We start from the raw sequence: 22,800 nt of genomic DNA on the forward strand, positions 1-22,800 counted from the left end.
GGGAAGAGGAAAGGAATGAGTGGGAGGATGGAGGAGTGAATAAAACTGAAATACATTATGCATATGTATCATAATGAAACCCATATTACATAATTAATATGTGCTAATAATAACATATAACACATTTTAGGTGGAGAATAAGACTTAAACACACTATTTTCAGACAAGGGGAGGAGCCTGAAGGCATATTTGCATAAATACAAGCTACAACACACATGTATGTTCTTGCCTCCTGACAGCTCCTAGCCTTCCTCTCATGATGGATCCAACTACAGAGACAGCAATGTGCACAAGAGATTGGCAGTGGGAAAGGTCCCAAGGCAGACCTCCTTGCTGGTCGCTGACAAAAGGGCAAAGGCAGTACCTCCTACAGGAGTCTGGTTCTGGGGTCACTAGGTATGTTCCAGCCAGTTCTGGTTCTGGTCCAATCACACACACACACAATCACACACACACACACACACACACACACACACACACACACACACATACACACACCACAAGGCTTTACCTAGCACTCTCAAAAATTCCCAGAAGCTTGTGCATATATAGATTTGCCGAAGGGAACAAGTCAGTGTCCACTGTTAAAAGATTAATGTGAGCTCTGGAGCCCCCCAAGAAAAGGTATTTCTATAACTACATTACTCCCTACTGGAAGGACAGCAGGCCAGGGTTATAAACCCAAGAATGGGGGCAGGGGCCCCCTTTGTTAATCATTTGGCTCCATGTGGGCCCCTTATTGTCTGACCTTATTTCTGCCCCCACACCAATACCTTCAATATCCAGCAAAGACAGTATCAACTGAAGTGCCAGGAAGATCTCTAGGGAGCCCTAGGAGATGGAGATCTCTAGGGAGTATCAGGAGACTTTGTTAGTGCCCCTGACTCTTGTCCCTTCCCTATCTCTGCTACTCCTGCCACCCAGCAGTGCTGGAGCCTCCTCCCCAGCCTGAAGTGCTCCCGAGGAGCACTCATCCACTGCTAAAGCCCTCCTTTGGGAAAAAGGCTTCTGGTGAAGTCAGCCTCAGCAAACTTCAGCTGAGAGCTTTTCATTGGCTGCAAGTCAGACTCCTAAAACTCTGCTCAGAGAAGTCAGATGCTTGAGAGACAAGGTCAATCTCTCCGGCTTGACACTCTGTAAACAATGATTGTTCTCCGGGCTGAACATGCGGCCATCTAATTTCTCCCACTCAAGCTGTTCCTTGTTTGCTATCTGATGCATGCACCAACAAAAATCTTTAAGGGTGCAGATACCCCGGTATCTTCTCTTCCTGGTTGGGTGGGAGGACTACACCCCAGCCTCTTGAACTTGAGAATGACCATGTGATATGCTCTGGGACTTGGGCCCCTTATCAACAGAAGTGTTGCCCGCTTGGCTCAGATGTGCCATGGCTGTGGCCCTGACGATGACGTTGGAAGTATGTGGAGAAGCCCCGTTCATCTACCTGGGTTCTAAGGCTGCAAGAAAGAGTTCCATGGGACACGGTTGCAAGCAGAAGACATAGCGGCATTGCTTCAAGCCACTGGGGATGGGGCGGTTTTGTTACTGAAGGAAACCCTCATCTGAGATGCCCGATAGACTCGCTAAGGCGGGCCCGTGCATACCTGTGCTGCTGCGTTGCCGCGGGTGGCTTCGTGCTTCAGCCACATGAAGACATCTCCATCCTCTTTGGTTTGGACCTTGAGTATTTCATCGTCTTTGAGTCTAATAGTTTCAACATACGCCTAAAAGGAAAGGAAGTAAAGGTAAAAGGGGAGGTGGGGGGAAAGAGGAGGTAAACGCCCAAAGACCATGGGCCTGCACAGACATAATGCTGTCAAACCAGCAACGGGTCAAGTGAAAGCCACACGAATAATTTAAATCTTAGGCGTGACTGCATGGTCACAGGAGCGAATTATTTTTAAACGAGTATACCACATCCTGCATGCCTGCATTGTTATTTGTCCCTATCGAAGTATTTGGGGAAGCCAGGATTTTTTCCCCACCCCCACTTCACTATTCAAGCTTGTTTGAACGTCCGCCTGATGTCACGGTTCTCAGAACCAGCTCCCATTTCCAACAGCAGCAAAAAAAAAAAAAAAAAAATGTTATTTTCTAAGTATGACCTTAATTTTTACTGAAGCATCCTTATCTGACATAACTAAACATGTTTATTTCACGGTTTCAGTAATCGTCTGCTATAGCCCCAAAGTTAGAAATTTACCCTGCAAAGAAGCAAGCGTACTAAACTCAAAGACGATGAGGTGGGATGTTCCATATGCCCTCAAGATGAACCCAGAGGGAAAGTTCACAGGGTAGTTTGAATTTGCACACAGCCAGTGAGATATCTGACCTCTTCGGAGAAGAGTATACAGTATATACATTCTGGCCCTGTGTTAGAAACCTGCGCCCATTGTTCTGTGGACTTCTCTCACATATGCCGGAGTCTGCGCAGCACGCCATGAGGGGGCCCTGGAGCGAGCGACCCATGGTCTGCCAAGCCATGGGCAGGTGTGAGAAATTGGTAGCAAAACCTCAGAGACTGAGGAGCCAGGCCTGATTTCCCTTCTGACTGCCTTTGTTTCTTGAGAAAAATTATTCAGTCACAGTTTCTGGTCTGTAGCTCCATTGCTTAGACTGTCTCTCAGCGGCTTTCTAAGCTGGGTCTGTGTGGGGCCCCGGGGCCATTTCAGGAGCGGTAGGGGACTGAGGAGACCTGCAAGGCACAGGACCCAGCTCAGTCCATTCCTGCCACGTTCCGTGTAGAAACAATAGATGGCCTCTTCCTTTTATTGAAATAGACTATGGCGGCAGGGTGTCTAACTCGTCTTCACTCAAACCACCGCCCCCAGCCCTGATTTACAGACAAAGTAACAAACGGAAGCTCCTAAAGTGAAGCACGAATTCCAGCTCCTGCTGCTACCCTCCAGGCTCAACTGGGAGAGAGTCGGTGTGGTCCAGGGACCCACTCCATGTGTCCACAGCGCACAGGGTTGGTGAGGCCCCAGCTGGCACTTCAAGGACACTTTTGTTTTCTTTGAGGAGCCTGGGGTTGGGCAGATGGAGAATTCTCCGTTTTGTGTTCGCCTGGAGAATTTCAGTGTTTTGAATCTTGGTTTTTTTTTCTCCTTGTCATGAGACTTGAAAGAGAAAGACTAGGCACACAGAGACAATTCTGCCTCAGAGCTTCATGCTCTTGTGTCTCTGTGACTTTGGCACTGATGACATACCCTCACGAGGAGTGTGCCAGGCACTGTCCGGCGCACTACTCCAGTGGACAACCGTGCTTGGTTATGACTCCCCCATTTCACACACCTGAATGCTGATGCCCACGGACGCTAACTAAACTGCCCAAGATCACACCATCAGTGCTTCAATGCTAGGAGTCAATTCCAGGCTGGCTCACACCCGTGCCCGGCAGCCAGTCTCCCTCGAAGGACTTGTACATCTGGGAAGGAGCACACGCTGGACTGTCTAAAAGTCCCCTGCCCTCCCATACACAATGTTTCTCTGTGGGCACTATCAGAGGGGTCTTGACTGAGACCACATTTCTCAGTGTGTGTGTATGGGGGGGGGAGGACTGAGCAGCCATTCACGGCTGTGAGAAAAGAACACATCTGCTTCTGGCTCCATGGCTCTTGCCAGGACCTGTGGGTGCTGCCACGGGGCTTGGCCGCAAGCTGTAAGTATCAGGACCACACCCTTTCCTCTCTGACCCAGGGGATTTTGGTTCTGACCCACCACCAACTAAATGTGAGCCTTGGGCCACTTTATTTAGATGGTACTGCTTTTCTGCAACGGGAAAAAGTGGCAGAGTATAGAACCTCCCACCTCCAGAGCACTCAAGAGGCGAGCCGTTATGTTTTTACAGTACAAAGAGGAAGATCTAAGCTGAAATCTAGACTCTGCTGCTGTCACTTTAGTAACTTTAATTGACCACTTTGAGAAGATGGTAATAACATACTGACCCCAGAGGATTGCAAGCCTATATGTGATCTACACATATCCATAATCTATATACAATTTATTTATATCCATAATTGCAGCACTGGGGAATAGAGGCAGAAGGATTGAAAGTTCAAGGTTATCTATCTTGCAGAGTGAGTTTCATGCTAGCCTGCCTCACATGAGAAACAAAAACAAAAGGAGTACAATCTGGAGAGAATGTCCAAATGTCAGACACTTTTTTGAGAGCTCATACCCTGTGCCAAGCTCTGTCCAGCATGTGGATGAACTGATGTGTGTTGTAACAATTGTGTGAGAGGCAGACAGTCATGGTGGCCAGGCAGGAGTAAGAAATGGGGACAAGGACAATAGCACAGGGCTTCCCTCCTAGTGCAGACAGACTCGGAGTGAGTCAGTCAGATCTGATCAACCACACTGTGTGCTGCACCCAGGCAGGGAAGTGATGACGCTCCATGATCCTGCGGTCCCCAAAGCAGCAGTTGGCACCATGTCAGATGCCTATGCCTGGGCTTTCTGTGGAAGGAGATAGTCTACAAAACACCTAAAGACAGAATGGCCTTAGGAGGGGCAGCTCAAAGGTGCTCATTCATTCAAATAGCATGTTGTGGCCAGAGCAGGGGTAGGATACAGAGAGTAGCCATGGTGGGGTGAGGCAGGTATGCAGAGTCAGGGGTGCCATGCGGTTGTTCTGAGAAATCCCAAGGTTCCCGGAAGGTCCTGTGGCTGCTTTTTTCATAAATCAGTGTCATCAGAATGAATAGCCCAAAAGTTCACATCTTATATCACAGGGCTAGAGCATGCTGCCAAGTTCCCAGAGGACCAGTGTCTGGAAACCGTCACCCTCAGATCCCTGGACCAAGTGCCAGAGAAAGGTGCCGCATTGTCTAGGAAAAGCTTCACCTTCTTTCCCTCTGCCCAGCCTGCAGACTGCCAGGGGCACTTGCTACTCTGTTAAAAGATGCTGTCACTGGTTTCAGGAAAGGTCAGAGAGGGGAGAACAGAGACAGACAGACAGAAAAGCAGACAGAAAGGCAGGCAGGCAGGCAGGCAGACAGACAGACAGAAAAAGAAAGAAAGAAAGAAAGAAAGAAAGAAAGAAAGAAAGAAAGAAAGGAGTAGAGGAAATGAGGCAGAGACGGGGGAAGAGATGGAAAGAAAGGAAGGAGGTGGGGGAGTGGATGAGAGAAAGGAAGGGAGAACAGAACAAGAGAGGGGAACAGAAAGGAAGGGAGAGAGAAAGCAAGAGGAAGAAGGAAGGGGGAAGACAGGAGACAGGATAGGACCGCTGGCTGGGCTGCAGTTGGACACTGTCTAGAGATGCAGCCTCCTGAGGACTTGTGGGCTGCCAGAGAGCCAAGGAGAAGCTGGTGAGAGGCTGGGCCAGCGTTGTAGCCAATGCTTACACCTGCTAGCCGCTGCTTAGTTCTAGCCAGTTGTACTGCTGGCTCTCAGTTTGAGAGGGTGGTTCTTAGCTGAAAGTTAACGTCTGTTTTAAAGCAACGGTGGGAAAGTATTGACTACTGCAGTAGAGAGAAAGGAAAGCAAGGTTCCGCAGATGCTGACAGCTGGATCCTCCCAGGGTCCCTGCCCTGAAAGCTCAGTCTGTCGAAGGAGCCAGCTCTCTGACCCTGGGTGGGCAATGACAGAGTTGTGCCTGGGTGCTATGTGGGAGCTCTAGCCAGGCCCCAGAGGAGGTTGCTGATGAGCACACGGTACAGTAGGAAGGGTCCCATGGAAATTGTTGGGGAGGAGAGAGCAAAGAGACGGACAGGGCCAGGACTGTAAACAGTGTGCTGTGCCCAAGATACGGTGGTGTCAAAGTTAGCAGGCCAAGGCAGAGTTGCCAAGGTAAGAATGGGTAGAGGGAGGGAGTGCAGACAAGAAATGCTCTGGTATGACCTGTGATAGAACTGGGTGACTTGGGGTCAGTTCTTAACCCTGACTACACATTATAAAAATGAAAGGAGCTTCTAATATACATATGTGCACACACACACACACTCATATACATTCATGTGCACATAAATGCACACATACCATAACACATTCACATATGGTCATTGTACATAAATGAACACACCCATGCATATACAAATAAATACATGCGCATACATGTATGCATGCACACACACACACCTCAGTATCCCAGGAGGATTGGCTGCAAGACCCCCTACAAACAATGAAATCCCTGATTCTTGTCTCTTATCTATTATGTGGGAATTGGGAACCTAGAGCCTCAAGTATGCTTCAAATGCACTCAACCACTGTGCCCCAGCCCCAGCCCCATGCTCTAAATCACGGCTAGATTACTTACAGTACTTAATACAATATAAATAACATACAGATAGCTATTATGCTGTGTTTCTTAGGAATACTGAAGAGAGAAGTCAATACGCACTGGAACAAACACCTTGCTTTTTTGGAATATTTTCAATCTCTACTTGCTTGCATCTGAGAGTGTGGCCTCTTAGGCAGAGAGTAAAAAACAATACACACACACACACACACACACACATATTACCTTCTGTCTACGTGTGATCTTACTCCAGGGTACTGGGGTTTGGGGCATCAACACTTGAATCAGGGGAGACACAATTTTGCACCGCTAAGAGAAGTTGTTGCAGCAGCTTGGGATAGACCATCGAGGACCACAGAAGGCAGTGGTGGCTACGATGGAGATGGGGCAGAGAGAAACTGGGGTGGTTCTCAGGTAGGATGAGGGGTCAAGGGTCAGCCCCATTTCTTAGTGTAGCTATGGGTGTCATCTGGGGAAGGGTTAGCACTAGAGGAAGGGAGATGTGGATGGCCAGCTTCTTTTGTGAGAAGTTAGAAAGATAGGAGGTGGAGATAAAGATTGAGTACTAGCAACAGGCAAAGGCGGCTGTGGCTGAAGTCCTGCCACGCTCCCAGAAGCCACAGAGCAAAAGGAAAGCTATGACCAAGCTGAGAGAAAGGGGTTGGGGGGAACTTCTAACGAACTGGGCTGAAGGAATGAAACTCATCTGCAATTTAAGCCACAGTCCAGACAGAGGGAAAGCTAGCGTCCCTTCCGGTTCTACCTGCGGCACAGGCCCACTCAGGCACAAGTGGGAGCGGAGGGAGAAGCCTGATGGAGAAGATGAAACGATGCGAATCCCAGAAGCTGCGAAGAGAATGAAGAAAGGCGCCATTGACAGAGCCTTAGCTTCTTAATTAGCGGTCTGGCTTTCAAGAGCTCCTCGTTTGCTACATTATGCTGGTGAATTAATAGATACCTCAACAAAAGGACATTTCAGTGAACGCATGACACCTGCGTCAGTCCTCGAGAAGCCATTAATTATGAATTCTTAGGAAAATGAGCGCCGACACAACCCCTCTAAGTGTATAATTCCTATCCACGACGCCTAATCATACCGCCATTCAGCTGCGAGACACATCTCTTCTGCTCATCTCCTCCGGTTCTGACCAATTAAACATTTTCATTCCTAATCATAACATTTCACATGCCAAGTCTTCAAAAGAAGAGGAGCTTGTCAGCAACGTACCACTTCCCGCTGCTAATTGATGCTGAATTCGGATTCTTCGATGTGTGATCTATACATGCAGGATGTTAGGGGCATGTTTGGGCTTGGTGGAAAGGTAAAGGCAGCCTTATCTGGCAACTTGATTTCGTAAAAATGTTTTTCGCAGGGAAATATTTTTTTCTCTAACAAAAAGGTTGACTAATTAATTGCTGTCAAGCTGAGGTCAAATTTTGCAAATCACTTATCTACAGAGAAAGAGTAGTCAGATATCAGAGACAAGCGTTGTGCGGGTTTATCTGAAGAGAACCAACATCGTCTAAAGGAGTTAGAATGTCTCTATAGAGACAGACTTGTTTTTTTATGACTTCTGTCCTCTTCCTCCCCCTCCCCTCTCTTCCTCCCCCCCTTTCTCTCATTCTCCCCTCTTCCTCCTCTTCTCCCTCTTCCATCTTGGGACAGGGTCTCACAAATCCCAGCCTGGTCTTGAACTTCTTATGTATCCAAGGATGATTTGGATTCCTGATCCTCCTGCATTTTTCTCTTTGGTGCTGAGATTGCTGGCACATGCCATTATACCTGGTTTCACAGGGCGCTGGAGACTGAACCTTGTGCATGCTAGCTAAGTGGCCTACCAAGTGAGCTACATCCACGGCCCGCTCTGCCACGGTTAACACCCGCTGAAGCCTCATCTCTTTGAGCCATATCGTTTCACAATAGTCGAGTGGCCACGGTAGATTTTTCTTTTTTCCAGAAACCATTTTCGAGTATCTATTTCCAAGTATCAAACACCACTTTTCCGCCCGGTGGGCTTCTGACTCAATCCAAGGGCAATTTAGTTCCAGTCAGTCCCTAAGCCTGAGATTCAACAATTCTGACCTAGTCAGGCTTGTCCCTTAGACAGGCCTGCCCAGCAGGCAGGAACAGAGAAGCTCACAGCATAGATCCTGCCATGGTGCTTCATATTGTCTGTGGCTACACAGACCCAGATGCCCCGTTTGGTTCCACATTTCCCTGGCAGAGATCAGCAGGTGCAAAAACACCATACAGTCTAAGCGTGAAATAGTCACCAGCTGGCCCTTTATAGAAAAAAAACCCCCTCAACCCCCACAGCAAACCAGTTGCATTTATCAGCGTGAATCATCTCACGCACCTCTGTGACCTGGAAACTGAGGAGCCCACTGTCTCCTCTCACGTCCGTCTATGGGGCTGTGCTATCAAGGAGCCTCTCCTGCGATTCTTACACAGACACCTTCACTGGCAGCCTTTTATCCTCACCCTCCAAAGAAGCCCGGAAACAAGCCATCAGTGAGTCTAATCTAACGCATTATGCTTTTTTGGCAGATGTGAGCCACTGATTTCTTTGTCCAATGAGTCAGCAGAGCCGGGAAGCAGGGACGGGTGCTAAATCCCCTTGTCTTTCAGCCTCAGCCACCTGGCAGCAATGAGAAGGTGGGTCCACGGAAAGAAGACCTTTCTTAAGCATCCCGCACTGGGCACCTGGCTGGAGATAGAGCTGGCTGCTACGTGCGGTAGACCCTGCTTGTTTAGCATGGATAGAGAGTGCTGCTGGGAAATTAAAGTCTCCTCTCAATTTGATTCCTTCCTTCCTAACATCCAGACCTCACCGTCTCACATGGACAAAATGCTTCTGTTTCTGCAATGCTTCCCTTTTTTCAAGACCAAAATCTGCCCCCGGAGCCAATCTCTCCTTCACGCACCAGTTTGCCCACTCATGGGCAGTTCGCAGATGTGGGCTCATGCCTGAGGTCAGAGCGTGAACCTGCACACCAGCAGGAAATGGGAACCGGAGACAGGACAATAGAGCTCTGCTCTCCCTCCGACAGTGCGCGTCCTGGGAGAGCCAGCAGATTGAACCAGACGCAGGTGCAGCCTCCAGCATGCTGCCCAGGACTGTGTAGCCAGGCCGTAAGCCTCCCCAGCCATCTCTTTCCTACCTGGTCTCCCTGCAGCGTGTGCTGGTCAAGGGGTGTCTTCGTGGCAATGTTGCTGTAGTACGCGTATGACAGTTCCCAGTCCAGCGGATAGCTGTCGACACCCTGGTAGTGTTTGTACCCAAGATTCAGTGACGACAGCCTCTCGCTGCCCTGGCCTCCAACCAGACTGTATAGCATGCCCTGTTAGGAAGAAAATGATAAAAGTGTTCACAAGGCTGTAGATAAGGTAATAAAATCCCCCAAAACTGAAAGGTCATTTGACCTGCTCCCTCTCTATAATCTCAGCCATCCTAGACAAGTTAATGTACCTTAAGAAAAAAAAAAACTAAAACAAAAGCCACACAGACAAAGACAAGCAATCGCACACGGAGATCAGGAATTAAAAGTCATCAGAGAGCATGTAGTGTTTTCGTGTGATAGTGTTATCTGTCAACGTGACTACGGCTGGCAGGGGCCCAGCATCCTTTCTCAGGGAGTCTGGTAGGCTGTTTCCAATGAGGCCTGGAATTGAGAGGCTGAGTAAAGCAGATGGTCCTCCCCAGGGTGGGGGAGCAGCATCCTACCCCATTGAGAGCCTAAGAAAACCAAAGGCAGAGGAAGGAGGAATTCATCCCTTTTGGCTTCCTGCCTGCCTGCTTGAGGTGGGGCCCCATCCAAGGGCTGGGCTTTCCACTACCACTCCCCTGGTTATTGGGACCTTCTGACCTCGACTAGAAACCCAGCAGCAGCAGCCTTCCTGGCCTCTCACTTGCAGATGGCAGAGCAGGGAACTTCTCAGGCACCATAATTGCATGAGCTGATTCTTCAGAATAAATCTCTTCCTATATATATCAAATCCCATTGGTTCTGTTTTTCTAGAGAACCCTGACTAATACGCTTAGGAAAATGTGACTTTAAATGTTAAGCACGTTGCATAATCAATTTGGATTCAAGGCCCAAAGTAAAACAGTCTACTGCGGCATTTATTTTGATAGTAGAAAGGATGGATGTGGCGATGTTTTGCTGAGAGATCTGAAGGCTTTTCTGAGCCAAGGAGTAATATGGGGTGATGGCGTCAACGTGACAACCTCAACATGCGGTCCTCGGTGTGAGGACCATCGCATTTATCAGGGAAGAGGTCCCTGATTCTGAAGGACACAGTTCCCGCTGACCCTGCTCAAACTGTCCCTGGGCTGGTTTGCCAAACATGAGAGCCATGTGCAGAAATTGAGAAGTAGCTCTTTCCCTCTAAAAACGGGTTGTCGTGGAGTTCCACAAGCCAAGGACTTTTTTTTTCCTGGGTGTAAAGGTTTTTAGGGGACTCCAAGGAGCCGCAACACATCCAGTGCCAGCCAGCAGGGCCATCTCTCTGCACACATAACCCAGGTGACAGACGCTCCTGAACCCATGAAATACGCCACCTGCAGCTGATCCCGAGGTCCGTTTAATCCAGTTTCATAGAAGACGGTGAGGTAGTAGGATGCTTTATGGTAGCCGCAGCAGCTGGAATCCATCAGAAAGGGGATGACAGAGCTAATTTGGTGGAGGCCATCAACACCGGAGAGTCTCTTAACAGCCTTCTCGAATATCCTCCCACCGATTTCTAACACGGAGTCATTCTGGTTCCATGGCACTGTAAATAACACAATTCGCAGCACACAGAATTAATTACCACAGGGCTGATGTGGCTGGAGAAGGAGGGAAAGTCAATTAAATACCTCTGTTATTGACAAGGTGGGTCCTGCGGTACCTTGAAATATACCACCCTCTGGAGAAATAAATTAAACCCTCTGGGGGAAGCTATGGTGTCACTCGGTGAAAAGCTTTTCCTCTGGCACTAAATGACAGCCTGGTATCCTGGGAGGAAGACTGTGCCTCACAGAGCCGAGAGAGTGCCTCAAGAGAGTCATTCACTCAGTGTAATTCACCGCCCAATCAGGGCTGCCGAAACTTCCAGAGAGACTCTTCTGAGACGGACGGACGCGGAAGAAGAACATGTTTTATCCCAGAAATAGTTCCTTGGTACCGCTCCCAAAATCTGAGCAAGAGCATTTTATTTTTAAGATGCTTCCTCATCATCTTTCGATTCCAGTTTTGCCCGTGGGTCTCTTGATATAATGAAACGAATGAGTCAACTCTTAGGAAGGCTTGCAGCCACCTAACACCGGGTCAAGTGTCCTATGCAAAGGAGGCCATTGCATCTGTACAAGCTTAGGTGGCTGGTACTATTATTAGCCTCCTCCTTCTTCACAGCAGGGGATGAAGGCCTGAAGAAGCAAAATAACTTGTCTACAGTTACAAAGCCTGGCAAAGGGCTGGGCCAACCTTTGAACCTGGCTAGACAGGCCACGCCAGGAGAGAGCCAGAGTTCACTCATCCCCGTGTGGACAGGCAAGCAGATATATTCATCAGGGCCCTCCCAGCATGGATGGGGGATTGTCTGGTCTGCCTTAATATGCTTGGTGCTTTCTTTCATGAAACCTCTCATCAATGTCTATGCTGATCGGTGTCCAAGCCAAGCGAGCGAGTGTGATGGCTCCATGATGTGCCTGTTAAAATCTTTAAAAGTCTGTCTTCGCTATCTATCTCGCTTATTCATCACTGCAACCAAGGAATGCTTCTAGGAGAGGCCAGGCACTAGTGTTGGTGCCATTCTACAGAAGATCATACAGGATGGAAAGATGTTATTTACAGGAAACATGGGACCTAAGTTATGTGTAAACAGTGTCAGCTTGAATGTGAAATTAAATGTCAACCTTGACTGAAGTTTCACCTGCCAAAAAACTGGTACTTCCAACGTTTTTATGTTCTTCATCCTGTTTTTAAAAAAGTCATGCTAAAAAGCATTCAGGAGACAACGGATAAATCACTCTTCTTAGCACACCGGAAAGGAACGAGCAGAGAAATTTTTGTCCAGAAGGAGAGGTTTGGAATAAGTTTACTGCAGAGTAATTCCTTTGCAGTGGTTCATTGTGAAAACACGGGTCAGGAGGGCTGGGAGATGGCTTAGTTGGTAAAGTACTTGCCACAAAACATGAATACCTGAGTTTGATCCCAAGCAACCGCATAAAAAGCAAGGTAGAGAGGCATTTACTTATAAATCCAGTCCTGGGTAGAAAGGGCCAGGAAATGTCAGGGCTTGCTGGTCAGCTAGCCAAGGGGAATTGGTGAGCCTGAGGCCAATGTGAGACGTGTTACTGAACATTAGTTGAAAATGTGTTATAGTTGTTTATGCTGTGGAATATTTGTTTAATGATGCAAAGGTGTGTTGCATTCTTTTATGTTGCATTTGTTTAACTCTGTGAAGCTGTGTTATTTTATCTGTCTAAAACACTAGATTGGTCTAATAAAGTTCTGAATGGCTAACAGCTAGGCAGGAGCAAGGAGGTGCAGGGTTGCCAGGCAAAGAGAATAAATAGAAGGAGAAAAAAAGAGAAGAGAGGGGAGGAGAAAAGGAGAAAAAGGAGGAGGGGGGGGTCAGCCACCTAGCCACGCATCCAGAGACAGAATAAGAACAAAAGAAAAGATATACAGAAATAGAGAAAGGGGGAAAGCCTAGAGGCAAAAGGATAATTTAAGAAAATCTGGCTAGAAATAAGCCATGCTAAGACTGGGAATTCATAAGAAAGAATAAGTCTCCATATATTTATTTGGGAGCTGGATATAGCCGGCCCCTCCCCCCCAAAAAAGAGTTAAAAAAAACTACAGGGAACGTCTCAACAAACACGGGGCATGATGTCCAAGCAACAATATCTGGGGTGCCCACTGGTCTCCACACACAGGCATGGACACAACTCACGTGCATCTTCACATAGAGATGCGTAAGTGTGTGTGTGCAGACAGACAGACAGACAGACAGACAGACAGACACACACACACACACACACACACACAAGATCAGAAAGATCCAGAGCTGGCATTATGAAAGTCAACACATTTGTTTACAAGCTGCTAATGGATGGAACTAGAAAAAAAAGTCATCCTGAGTGAGGTAAACCCAGACCCAATAAGACAAAGATGGTAGGTACTCACTCATAAGTGGATTTGAGATGTAAAACATAGGAAAACCAGGCTACTACCCACAGCCCCAGAGAAGCTAGGTAACAAGGAAGACCCCAGAAGGATGCAAGGATCTCCCTGGGAAGAGGAACTAGATGAGATGTCCTGGGGAAACTAGGGGTGATGGTGTTTGAGGGGGAGAGGATGGGGGATGACAACATGAGGGATCAGGATGGTCGAGTTGGGGGCAGGACAGAGGGGGAGCGTAATAAAAGAGGTATCTTGATAGAGGAGGCCATTGTGGGGTTAGGGAGAAACCTGGTGCTAGGGAAACTTCCAGAAACTCACCAAGGGTGCCCCCAGCTAAGACTCCTAGCAATATTGAAGAGGATGACTAAACTGGCCTTCCTCTGTAATCAGATTGGTGACTACTCTAATTGTCATCAGTGAGCTTTCATCCAGTAACTGATGGGAGCAGGTGCAGGGATTCATAGCCAAACATTGGGCCAAGCTCTGGGAGTCCAGATCATGATGGGGAAGCCCACAGAGACAGCTGACCTGAGCTTGTGGGAGCTCATGGACTCTGGACCAAAAGCTAAGGAGCCGGCACGGGACTGACCTAGGCCCTCTGCATCTGGGAGACAGTTGTGTAGCTTGGTCTTTGGGGGGGGGGCTCTAGCAGTGGGACCAGGACCTGTCCCTGACACATGAGCTGACTCTTTGTTGTCTTGCCCCTTTTGAATGGAGATAGAGGAGTGAAGGGGGCCATAGAAGCAAGGTGGGGGAGGGAACGGGAGGAGAGGAGGGAAGAGAAACTGTGGTTGGTACGCAAACAAACATACAAGCTGCTGGGGGCCCTTGTGTGCCCCCCACCCCCGGCCAAGGCAGACACAGTCTGCAGGTGTGCATCCAAAGACAGGGGTGGACACCCTCCCAGCTCCATCTGCATCTGTTTAGGCCCTACAGCTCCCAAACACCCAAAAGCACAGTAGCTGAGAAAGCCATCCTAGTGTGTAGGAACAGCAGGGCGCCTTTTTCGTATTCTCTCTTTGTTTATTTGCTTGCCTGCTTTACTCGAGAAAGACATAACTATTTGCTATGTAAGAAACATAACTATTTGTTTTGGTAAGACAAATCAAACAATGCAAATGGTTTTAAATAAAACAGAAGCCTGCACTCCCCCACTCTGTCTTGGGTGAAGATAAAAGCTGTTAAAACACTTGGTACCTATGCTTGGAGACTTTTCCTCTGCATGCACAGCAATTCATGTGTGCATTTATTTACATATATTTTTTTCTTTTCCCCAAGTGGCATATTATGCCACTATAGATTCTGACCTCATTTTTTATGCTTTAAGTTTCTATTAAATTTTACTTCTTTATTTTTGTGCGGCTGTGTGGAGGTGCATACATGCCGCAGCATGAATGTGGTGCTCAAAGGACACCTTGCAGGGGTCAGTGCATTCGTTCCATTATCTGGATCCTAGGGATCAAACTCAGGTCTTCAGGCTTGGTGATAAGCCCTTCACCCACGAAGCCATCTCACCAGTCTGACTTTTTCTTGTAAATTAACTATGGAATATTAATAGCTCCCTATGGTCGTCAGAAGTTCATTCTGTTTGATGCACCAATACCCCAGTGATGGAGGTGGGTCTTGTAATAATAAAGAAACTGCCTCGGCCCTCATAGGACAGAAAATTAGGTAGGCGGAGTAGACAGAAGAGAATGCTGGGAAAAAGAGGCTGAGTCAGAGAGTCGCCATGATTCTCCCGCTCCAGACAGATGCAGGTTAAGATCCTCCCTGGTAAGCCAGCTCGTGGGCTACACAGAATATTAGAAATGGGTTAGAACAATATGTAAGAGCTAGCCAATAAGAAGCTGGAACTAGCCGGGCCAGGCAGTGTTTGAAAGAATACAGTTTCCGTGTAATTATTTCTGGGCATAAGCTAGCCATGCGGGCGGCCAGGTGCCGGGGACGCAGCCCCGCCGCTCCTATTTCAACACCCCAGAGGAAGAGGAGGATGGTAGCTCTGTTGATGAAGTGCACACTGTGCAAGCATGAGGACCTGGATTCAGATCCCCAAACATGCACATGGAAGGCTACACATTGTAGCACATGTCTGTAATCCAGCTCAGGGCAAGGGAGACAGGAAGATCCCTGGAGCTCATTGGCCAGCAAGCACAACCTTACCCATTAGCTGCAGGTTCAGTGAGAGGCCTGTCTCAAGAAATAAAGGCGGACAGTGAGGGAGGAAGGACACCATTGCTGACGCCAGACCTTCACACACACATGCATGCACATGCCCACATCCTCCAGATAGATAGATAGACAGACGGACAGACAGATAGAATATAGATAGATAGATAGATAGATAGATAGATAGATAGATAGATAGGAGATAGGTAGGTAGATAGATAGATAGGTAGGTAGATAGATAGATAGATAGATAGATAGATAGATAGATAGAAAGATAGAAAGATAGAAAGATAGAAAGATAGAAAGAAGTGATAGCAATTGGGGGTACCACTTCCAGCATCCTCCCCAGTTGCCCATAGCAGAGTATTTGCATGTGACCAATGTACATCTTTCTGTGGACATCCACCTGAAAACTCTATCAGGAGGATCCTCTCTGCAGCTTGTGGTCACATGTGGCCAAAAACAGCTAGGAACTCAGCCTAACACAAATCTAAATGTACTGGAACAGTTTGAGACAATTGTGGAGTTTTTTCCAACTCAATCGTGTGGTTCTAGAGCATGAATTTTGTGGGTGACACCACCCGTCTCCTGTTACTGTGAAACAGCGGCTCATGACCTCAATTCCAAAACCATCTCGAGATTCCTTGTGTTCAATACATTGGAAACGCTAAGGAAATGGTTGTTACAGTGAATCATGAGGATTAGTAATAAGAAAAATATGTTCATACATGTTGACTGCAGATTGTGTGTGTGTGTGTGTGTGTGTGTTCTCAGTGCTGGGGACTGACCTGAGGACCCTCACACACACCAAGCATTGGAGACCATAGGTGCACCCTCAGCCTACTGCTCTAAGTATCTTTGATCAATCCTGGTTGTGTAGAGATGCAGAGCCCACAGAGGGCCAACCACCCTGTATTTCATGGCTGCACCAAGTTCTCTAATTTTAGACTCTTGGGCTGCTCCTTGTGATTTTGCTACCAAACACCACAGCAATGGGTGGCCTTAGATGCTTCTCTCTGTTCTCCTGGTGGCCTATGCTTGCAGGACAGCATCCTTTCCCACCAGGACTCTGGGAGTCTCTTTTGTTGGGTGTTCCCTTTGCCCTACTGAGAGGAGCACTCCTCACTACTGGACCGTTCCCTTGCTAAGAACCTTCTCCATGGATTCAATGAGAACAATAGATATCCAAACACACAGATCCTACTGCAACTTCTTCATAGATTTAGTTTTAAACATGTGCGCATTTCAGATGCTCCTGCGGGCCATTCCCTGCAAAGTGGCATCCGCATTATTGTTAACGATTCATCCTGGCCTCACCTCCCTGCCAAAGTCCAAGATGATGGGTTTTGCTGAGTACACAGGGACGTCAGCTTCGTGTGCTGAGGAGGAAAGGCTCAAAAAAAAAAAAAAAAAAAAAGACACTCTAAATGAAACACCTACCCCACTGACCCCTGGCATGGAACCCCAGAAATCAGCATCAGGATTGCCCAGGTAGCTGGAAACATACCCAGAATCCTTCAGTCTATCCTGGGCCCCAAAAGTTTTGCAGACAGAAAGGCCTTGCTCATTTCATATTTTTTATATTAAAATTCTTAACTCCCTCCCTCAAAAATATCATCAATTGATATTTTCTCTGCCCAAGAATCTAAACAATTTTCTGCACTACTGGATTTAATAAAAGCAATGATTCTAAGGTAAAATTACTCACTTCACACATTTGGTAAAGTTCGGATTGCAACTATTGTCTAAAAATCAAAGCCATGGTGTCTTTGTCGATATTAAAGTCAGTTTAATGAAACTGTTAATTTCACCCATCTGGTTTAGCATATGCATTTTTTTCCTAGCTTGTCTGTAACTGAAAACATGTCTTGTTTGTGGAGATTAACGGTATAATGAAGAAATAAACAAACAGAATGGGAAAAGCCACCATTTCTCCATTTTCTTTCTTTTTGTACCAGACGCCAAGGAACAAAAGGCATAGCCGCCATCACTTGAGTCCTATTTTCCAGGCAGCACGGTGCGACTTATTTTGCTCCTCATTCATATCAGAAGGTGTGTGCTGGTTGTTAGAAGAGCCAAACAGCACAATCTGAGACAAGAGCCTGAGCTGGAGCTGGCTTCTGATTGAGAATTCAGGAGGAGAGAGGAAGGAACCCTCGCTCCCTGGGAGAGGGACGGAGACATCAATAGGAAAGTCATTTTTAGTGTCAGCCTTCCAAGTGGCAAAGAGCATCCAAAGTAGAAGTTTGAAAGAGGAGAAAAGTATAAAGAGGAAATATCACTCGCTGTTGTAAGGAGCCCTCTTCGTCAAGTTTACTGACTTCAAAAACACGCAGTTTCTCATCTGCATTCTGATCTGAGGTCCTGATGGGCTCCAAGAAGCACCAAGAGCTGGCTTCAATACCGCCTTGGCACAGCACGCATGTCTTTCGGCACTGGGAACCCGGTCCTATCCAAGCTGTCCCTCTTTCCCCTTCCTTCTAATACAGTGGGAACGCTCAGGAAAGGGGCATTACTCTGCACCATTTAGGTGCAAATAATAAGAAAAAAATGTCTGTACATCTTCACTACAGATGCGACTTTTTTTCCTCGTTATTTCTACTTTTGAGTAGTGCCGAAGGTGGGTCCAAGGGCCTCACATCTACTAGACACCTGCTGCAGAGTGCTCTCCAGCCTGCTTTTCTGAATATTTACCTAAGGTTCAGAAACTTGACTTCCTTCCTTCCTTCCTTCCTTCCTTCCTTCCTTCCTTCCTTCCTTCCTTCCTTCCTTCCTCCTTTCTTTAATCCCCCTCTCCTCCCCCTCTCCTTTCAGTATTGTAATTTTGCAGGTGGGAAAACTGTAACCCATTTCTTTGTTTTCTTCCTCATCACCTCCGTCCGAACGTATTTGAAAACCCAACAATACAATACAATGCTTTCAGATCATAATGATACAGGCGATGGCTCTCCAACAGTCAAGCATAGCTCTAAAGGGAAGGGGCGCCCTGGTGTTACTGGGTCACATAACCGCATGTCCATCATGCCCACGCTCCACATTTCCTCAAGAGAACAGGAGAACTGTGGGCCAAATTAAGATCAAAGTGGCATTCTCGCGAAGCCGTGTTCCCCTCGGCAGACTGTGCAGAGCAGCCATTTCTCTACACTGTGCTCCAAAGCCGGAGGTGGAGGGGGTGGAGGGGAGGGGTGAGGGTGGAGGGGGGCAAGAGGCTCTGCGGAAACCAGGCAGATGGTGTCAGCCCTGGGAGAGGAGCCCAGGCCTGGACCTGGCCTCGTCCCAGAGCACCATTTACTGGCAGCTCCTAGACTTCCTCCAGGCACTGGCACCAGCCATGTGGGCTTAGTGGTGCCCCGCAGAAAGGAGGGCAAGGAGATGGTGCACAGTTCCGGCCTGGGGCAGATGTCCCCAGGGGCACACGGACATCACGGCAGCGTCACTCGCATATCCCTCCTGCCCTTATGGCGCCTGGTTCTCCCCACGGACCCTGCCTACCTGAATGTGAACCTCTATGGTCTTCTTCCCTGTTCCCGGCCCTAGAGCCTGGAGTCCAGCCCCCAGTGTTACTTTGCCCAGCACTCCGCTGGCCCTGGTACTACAGCACTCTTTAACGGGCTTCTGATTTCAAACTACTCCGTTTTGACAAGGTTGGTGTGACAGGAGGAGAAAAGAATGAAATGACCAGAACAACTCTTAAATAATGAAAACCACATAGGCTAAATTCTACTGTTGCTGCATCAGAAAAAAAAAAAGAAACCCAAATGCTAACAGGGCCATTTCTATGCCCCAGCACCTGCCATTTTCCTAGAGAATCCAAGGCTCAGGAGACAGTTTTAAGGCTGACCAATCTGCTGACATCCTGATCAAAGGATCTTGTATTGGATGTGACCCTGGCACCGTGCACAGTGGGAACTTAGTGACAGCAGGCATGGCCGATTTTACAGACCGAGTAAGGCAATCGGGATGTAGAGCCCATCTCTGGAATGCCGGGGTAGGGGAGGAAGGGTCTTGGGAGCATCTGTATGCACTGCAGCTGGGTACCCCAGGAGTGCTGCCATCTTTAATTCAAAGGCTCGCAGACTCTGTGAGGTGGAGAACAAGCCCTGTTATACACGAGAGTGAAGACACCAATGAGAACAGCTGAGTTTTACAGCATGTTAGCACATCAGCTGTCAGCATTTAGCAAGCTTCCCCCACAGCACCCCCGGGCACTTGGCCTAGAGCTGTGTGGGGGCGGTCTCACTCTCCGTGTGGTCGCCCCAGGGCCTCGCACAGAGCCAGGAGGCGCTCCGTCTATGGGTCCCAAACTGGGCTTTGCAATGAACCTCGGAGACTCCTTCACATCTGGCCACCTGTACACCTTGCCACCAGAGATCAGAGGAAGCGGCAAGGATGAGAGCCATGCTTCCGAAATCCTTTGGTAGTGCATACTACCTGTGCAGGACTGAGAAGATTCCAGCCTCCTTTCAGCACACCCAAAGCATTGGGAGCAAACATGGCTGAAGAGAGACATTTGCATTCCAATGTTCAAAGCAGCATTATCACATAGACAAGAGGTGGAAAGGGCCCAAGTATCCACCAATGGATGAATGGATAAATCGAAGGCAGCCAGGCCACACAATGGAAGACTGCTCATCTTGAAGAAAAGAAGATTTTGACGTGCTATACCACGAGTGAAGACATTATGTTAAGTGCAATAAGCCAGCCACAAAACGACAAAAACTAGATGGTGCCACTTCTAGGGAACATTTGAAGTAGTGATACAGGAACAGAGAGTAGAATGGTGGTTTTCAGGGTCTTGGGGTCAGGTAAATGGGATTTTCCTTAAAAACAAACGTGTAAATTTTAGTTTGTTCAAGACAGAGAGTGTTGGTGATTGGAAGCATAGCGTGTAAGTACTCCTGACAGTACTGAACTGTACAAAGAACAGTCTGTTAGCACAGCCCTCAAATGGTGTGAACAGCAGCTGACCTTACGAGGTGGGGACATGCAGACTACTCTGTGCTCAAGTCGTTTGCCAATGGAGTGGAAGCTTCCCCGCCCCTGCAAAGTTCCCAATCAATCTCTCCTTTCAAATGCTGGCTTCAATGGGGGGAGCAGATGCACCATGTGAAACCACACAGTGTGTGGGGGGGCGGGCAGAGGGAGGGGGAATCACTCTTAAGTCTGAAATGGGCATATGCAGAGGCCCGGAAGCAGAATGTTGGCTGGATACATAAGGAGATGCTTCCAAAGAAAAAGGATCCCTCATAAGAAATCAGAATCTCCACTGTCTTGTCTCATCTCTTCTGTTTAAAAAAAGAAAACATCAGGCTGGAGAGAGGCCTCAACAGTTAAAAACACTGACTACTCTCCCAGTGGACCTGGGTTGGATTCCCCAGCACCCATACAGTGGCTTATAGATGTCTGTAACTTCAGTTCCAGGGGATCCAATGCCCTCTTCTGACCTCCCTGGGCACCAGGCATGCATGTGATACACATATATGTAACACACACACACACACACACTAAAAAACCAGGAAGATTAATTCCACAAATTAGTTTCTCTGAGGAAATGAAGGAAGCTGTTGTTTACCTTTTCTTTTGGCCCAACTAATTCTTGTTTAAATCACAGCCTTGCTGAGGCTGCGACTCCATGCTGGCATGCTTGCCCAGCACATACAAGGCCCCAGGATCAATCCCCAGTGTAAGAAAATAAAAACATCTTGTCTAAACATAAACTTGGGCAGGCAAGATGGCTCAGGGGGTAAGGCGTTTGCCTGGCAAGGCTGGTGACCTGAGTTTGATCCCCAGAGTCCACATAAAGGTGGAAGGAAGAACTCATTTCACAAAATGGTTTTCTTACTTCCACATGCACACTGTGTTGTGAACACCCACAAATACTTATCGTGCACCCACACACTGAAAAAATATTTTAAAAAACACTCTATTGTTCTATCCTAAGTCACGGCGGCCATTCAGCTGATACCTGTTCAGTGAATTAAGACGTGAACCGTTGAGAATGAGTTAAGAACGTACTCAACGAGAGCCTTATCTTCTGTACCTATCCCAGCCCTGCAGCAAGAGTTCTAAGATCAAACATCTGCCACTCAAGTCCGTTTCCAAGCCTGTCTCAGATGTGGAAAATAGGATGCACACACCTGCATGCCTTGATTACTAGAAGTGAAATGCTCAGGGCATGGTATTTCCCTTTAAGGACAAGAGGTTTGGTTTAAGGCACAGCTCTGGAAGTTAAAGGAGATGTTGCTGGCCTCAGCTTGACCCTAGGGACCATCTGATGGTGGGAGCTAGTGCAAGTGAGAGGTGCCACATGGCCAAACCTGAGTCTAAAGAGAGAGTCCATGTCTGCATTTAGTCTCATGATAATTCAGTCTCTTTAAAGTTCAGAGATCCCATGAGAACAACCAGAATCCCTTCTGAGGGCAGTGCCTGGAGTACCCAAAGACTTCATGTGTGTGTCTCATACGTATGTTTGCATTCAAGTATACACATGCACTTGTATGCACATGTGTGGAAGCCAAAGGTTATTCACTCTCCCCAACTTAAGTTTTGAGACTTTGCCACTTACCCAAACTTGGGCCTCACCAATTCAGCAAGACTGAGTGGCCAGCCAGCTCCATGCATCCTCTGGTCTCTGCCTCCCCTGTACTTGAATTACAGTCATGTGCCACCTCATCTGGGTGTTAGGGACCCAAGCTCAGGTCTTCTTGCCTGGACAGCCACTCCTTAACTGACTAAGCTACTCCTCTAGCCCCTAACACTAATCTCTTGAACCTCCCCTTCCATCCCACAATGCCACACTAGTGATCAAGTCTCTATCACCTGAACACATGTGGCAGAAGCCAAAAGCAAACCATAGTGAAGGGAAGTCTACACCAGTCTGCTGATCAATGAGGCAAGACATGCCAGGGCGACGGTAGGAGAGAGAACGCAGACACACTTTCTACAGATGAGCTGTGAGGAGCATGCTGGGGCTAGCCAGATTCTAACGGAAGGGTGACCTTGTCAGAAAGGGTACTCAAGAGACCAAGGACACAGGCCTGGCAGCTTTACTACCATTCTTTTGGTAAGAGACCATAGCAAAGGTCCACTAAACATGTAAACTGATTTTATACCTTCAATTTTTAAAATCAAGTTTTCTGCATTTTTCTCAACCTTGTTAGGAAGCTGGGTATGAGATATGACACCAATTGCTCTCTCTTGGGTTAGCCAGATGATGCTATTAC

General features: G+C 47.7%; 1 protein-coding gene across 3 annotated transcripts in view; it reads right to left on the reverse strand.

Moving 5' to 3' along the window:
- The window catches only part of Sel1l3 (SEL1L family member 3), a 110,884-nt gene that overhangs the window by 41,518 nt on the left and 46,566 nt on the right, over nucleotides 1-22,800 (reverse strand). For all 3 annotated transcript variants that reach the window (XM_050149594.1, XM_050149595.1, XM_050149596.1), the window contains exons 10-12: nucleotides 10,804-11,015; nucleotides 9,404-9,583; nucleotides 1,605-1,724 (exon numbers count right to left, since the gene is read on the reverse strand). In XM_050149594.1, the coding sequence (XP_050005551.1) occupies nucleotides 1,605-1,724; nucleotides 9,404-9,583; nucleotides 10,804-11,015 (512 nt within the window). The remainder of the gene's footprint in view (nucleotides 1-1,604; nucleotides 1,725-9,403; nucleotides 9,584-10,803; nucleotides 11,016-22,800) is intronic.

The sequence above is a fragment of the Alexandromys fortis genome, unplaced genomic scaffold (genome assembly GCF_014885135.2).
Source record: "Alexandromys fortis isolate MF-2015 unplaced genomic scaffold, M_Fortis_MF-2015_v1.1 scaffold_0, whole genome shotgun sequence".
Taxonomy (NCBI): domain Eukaryota; kingdom Metazoa; phylum Chordata; class Mammalia; order Rodentia; family Cricetidae; genus Alexandromys; species Alexandromys fortis.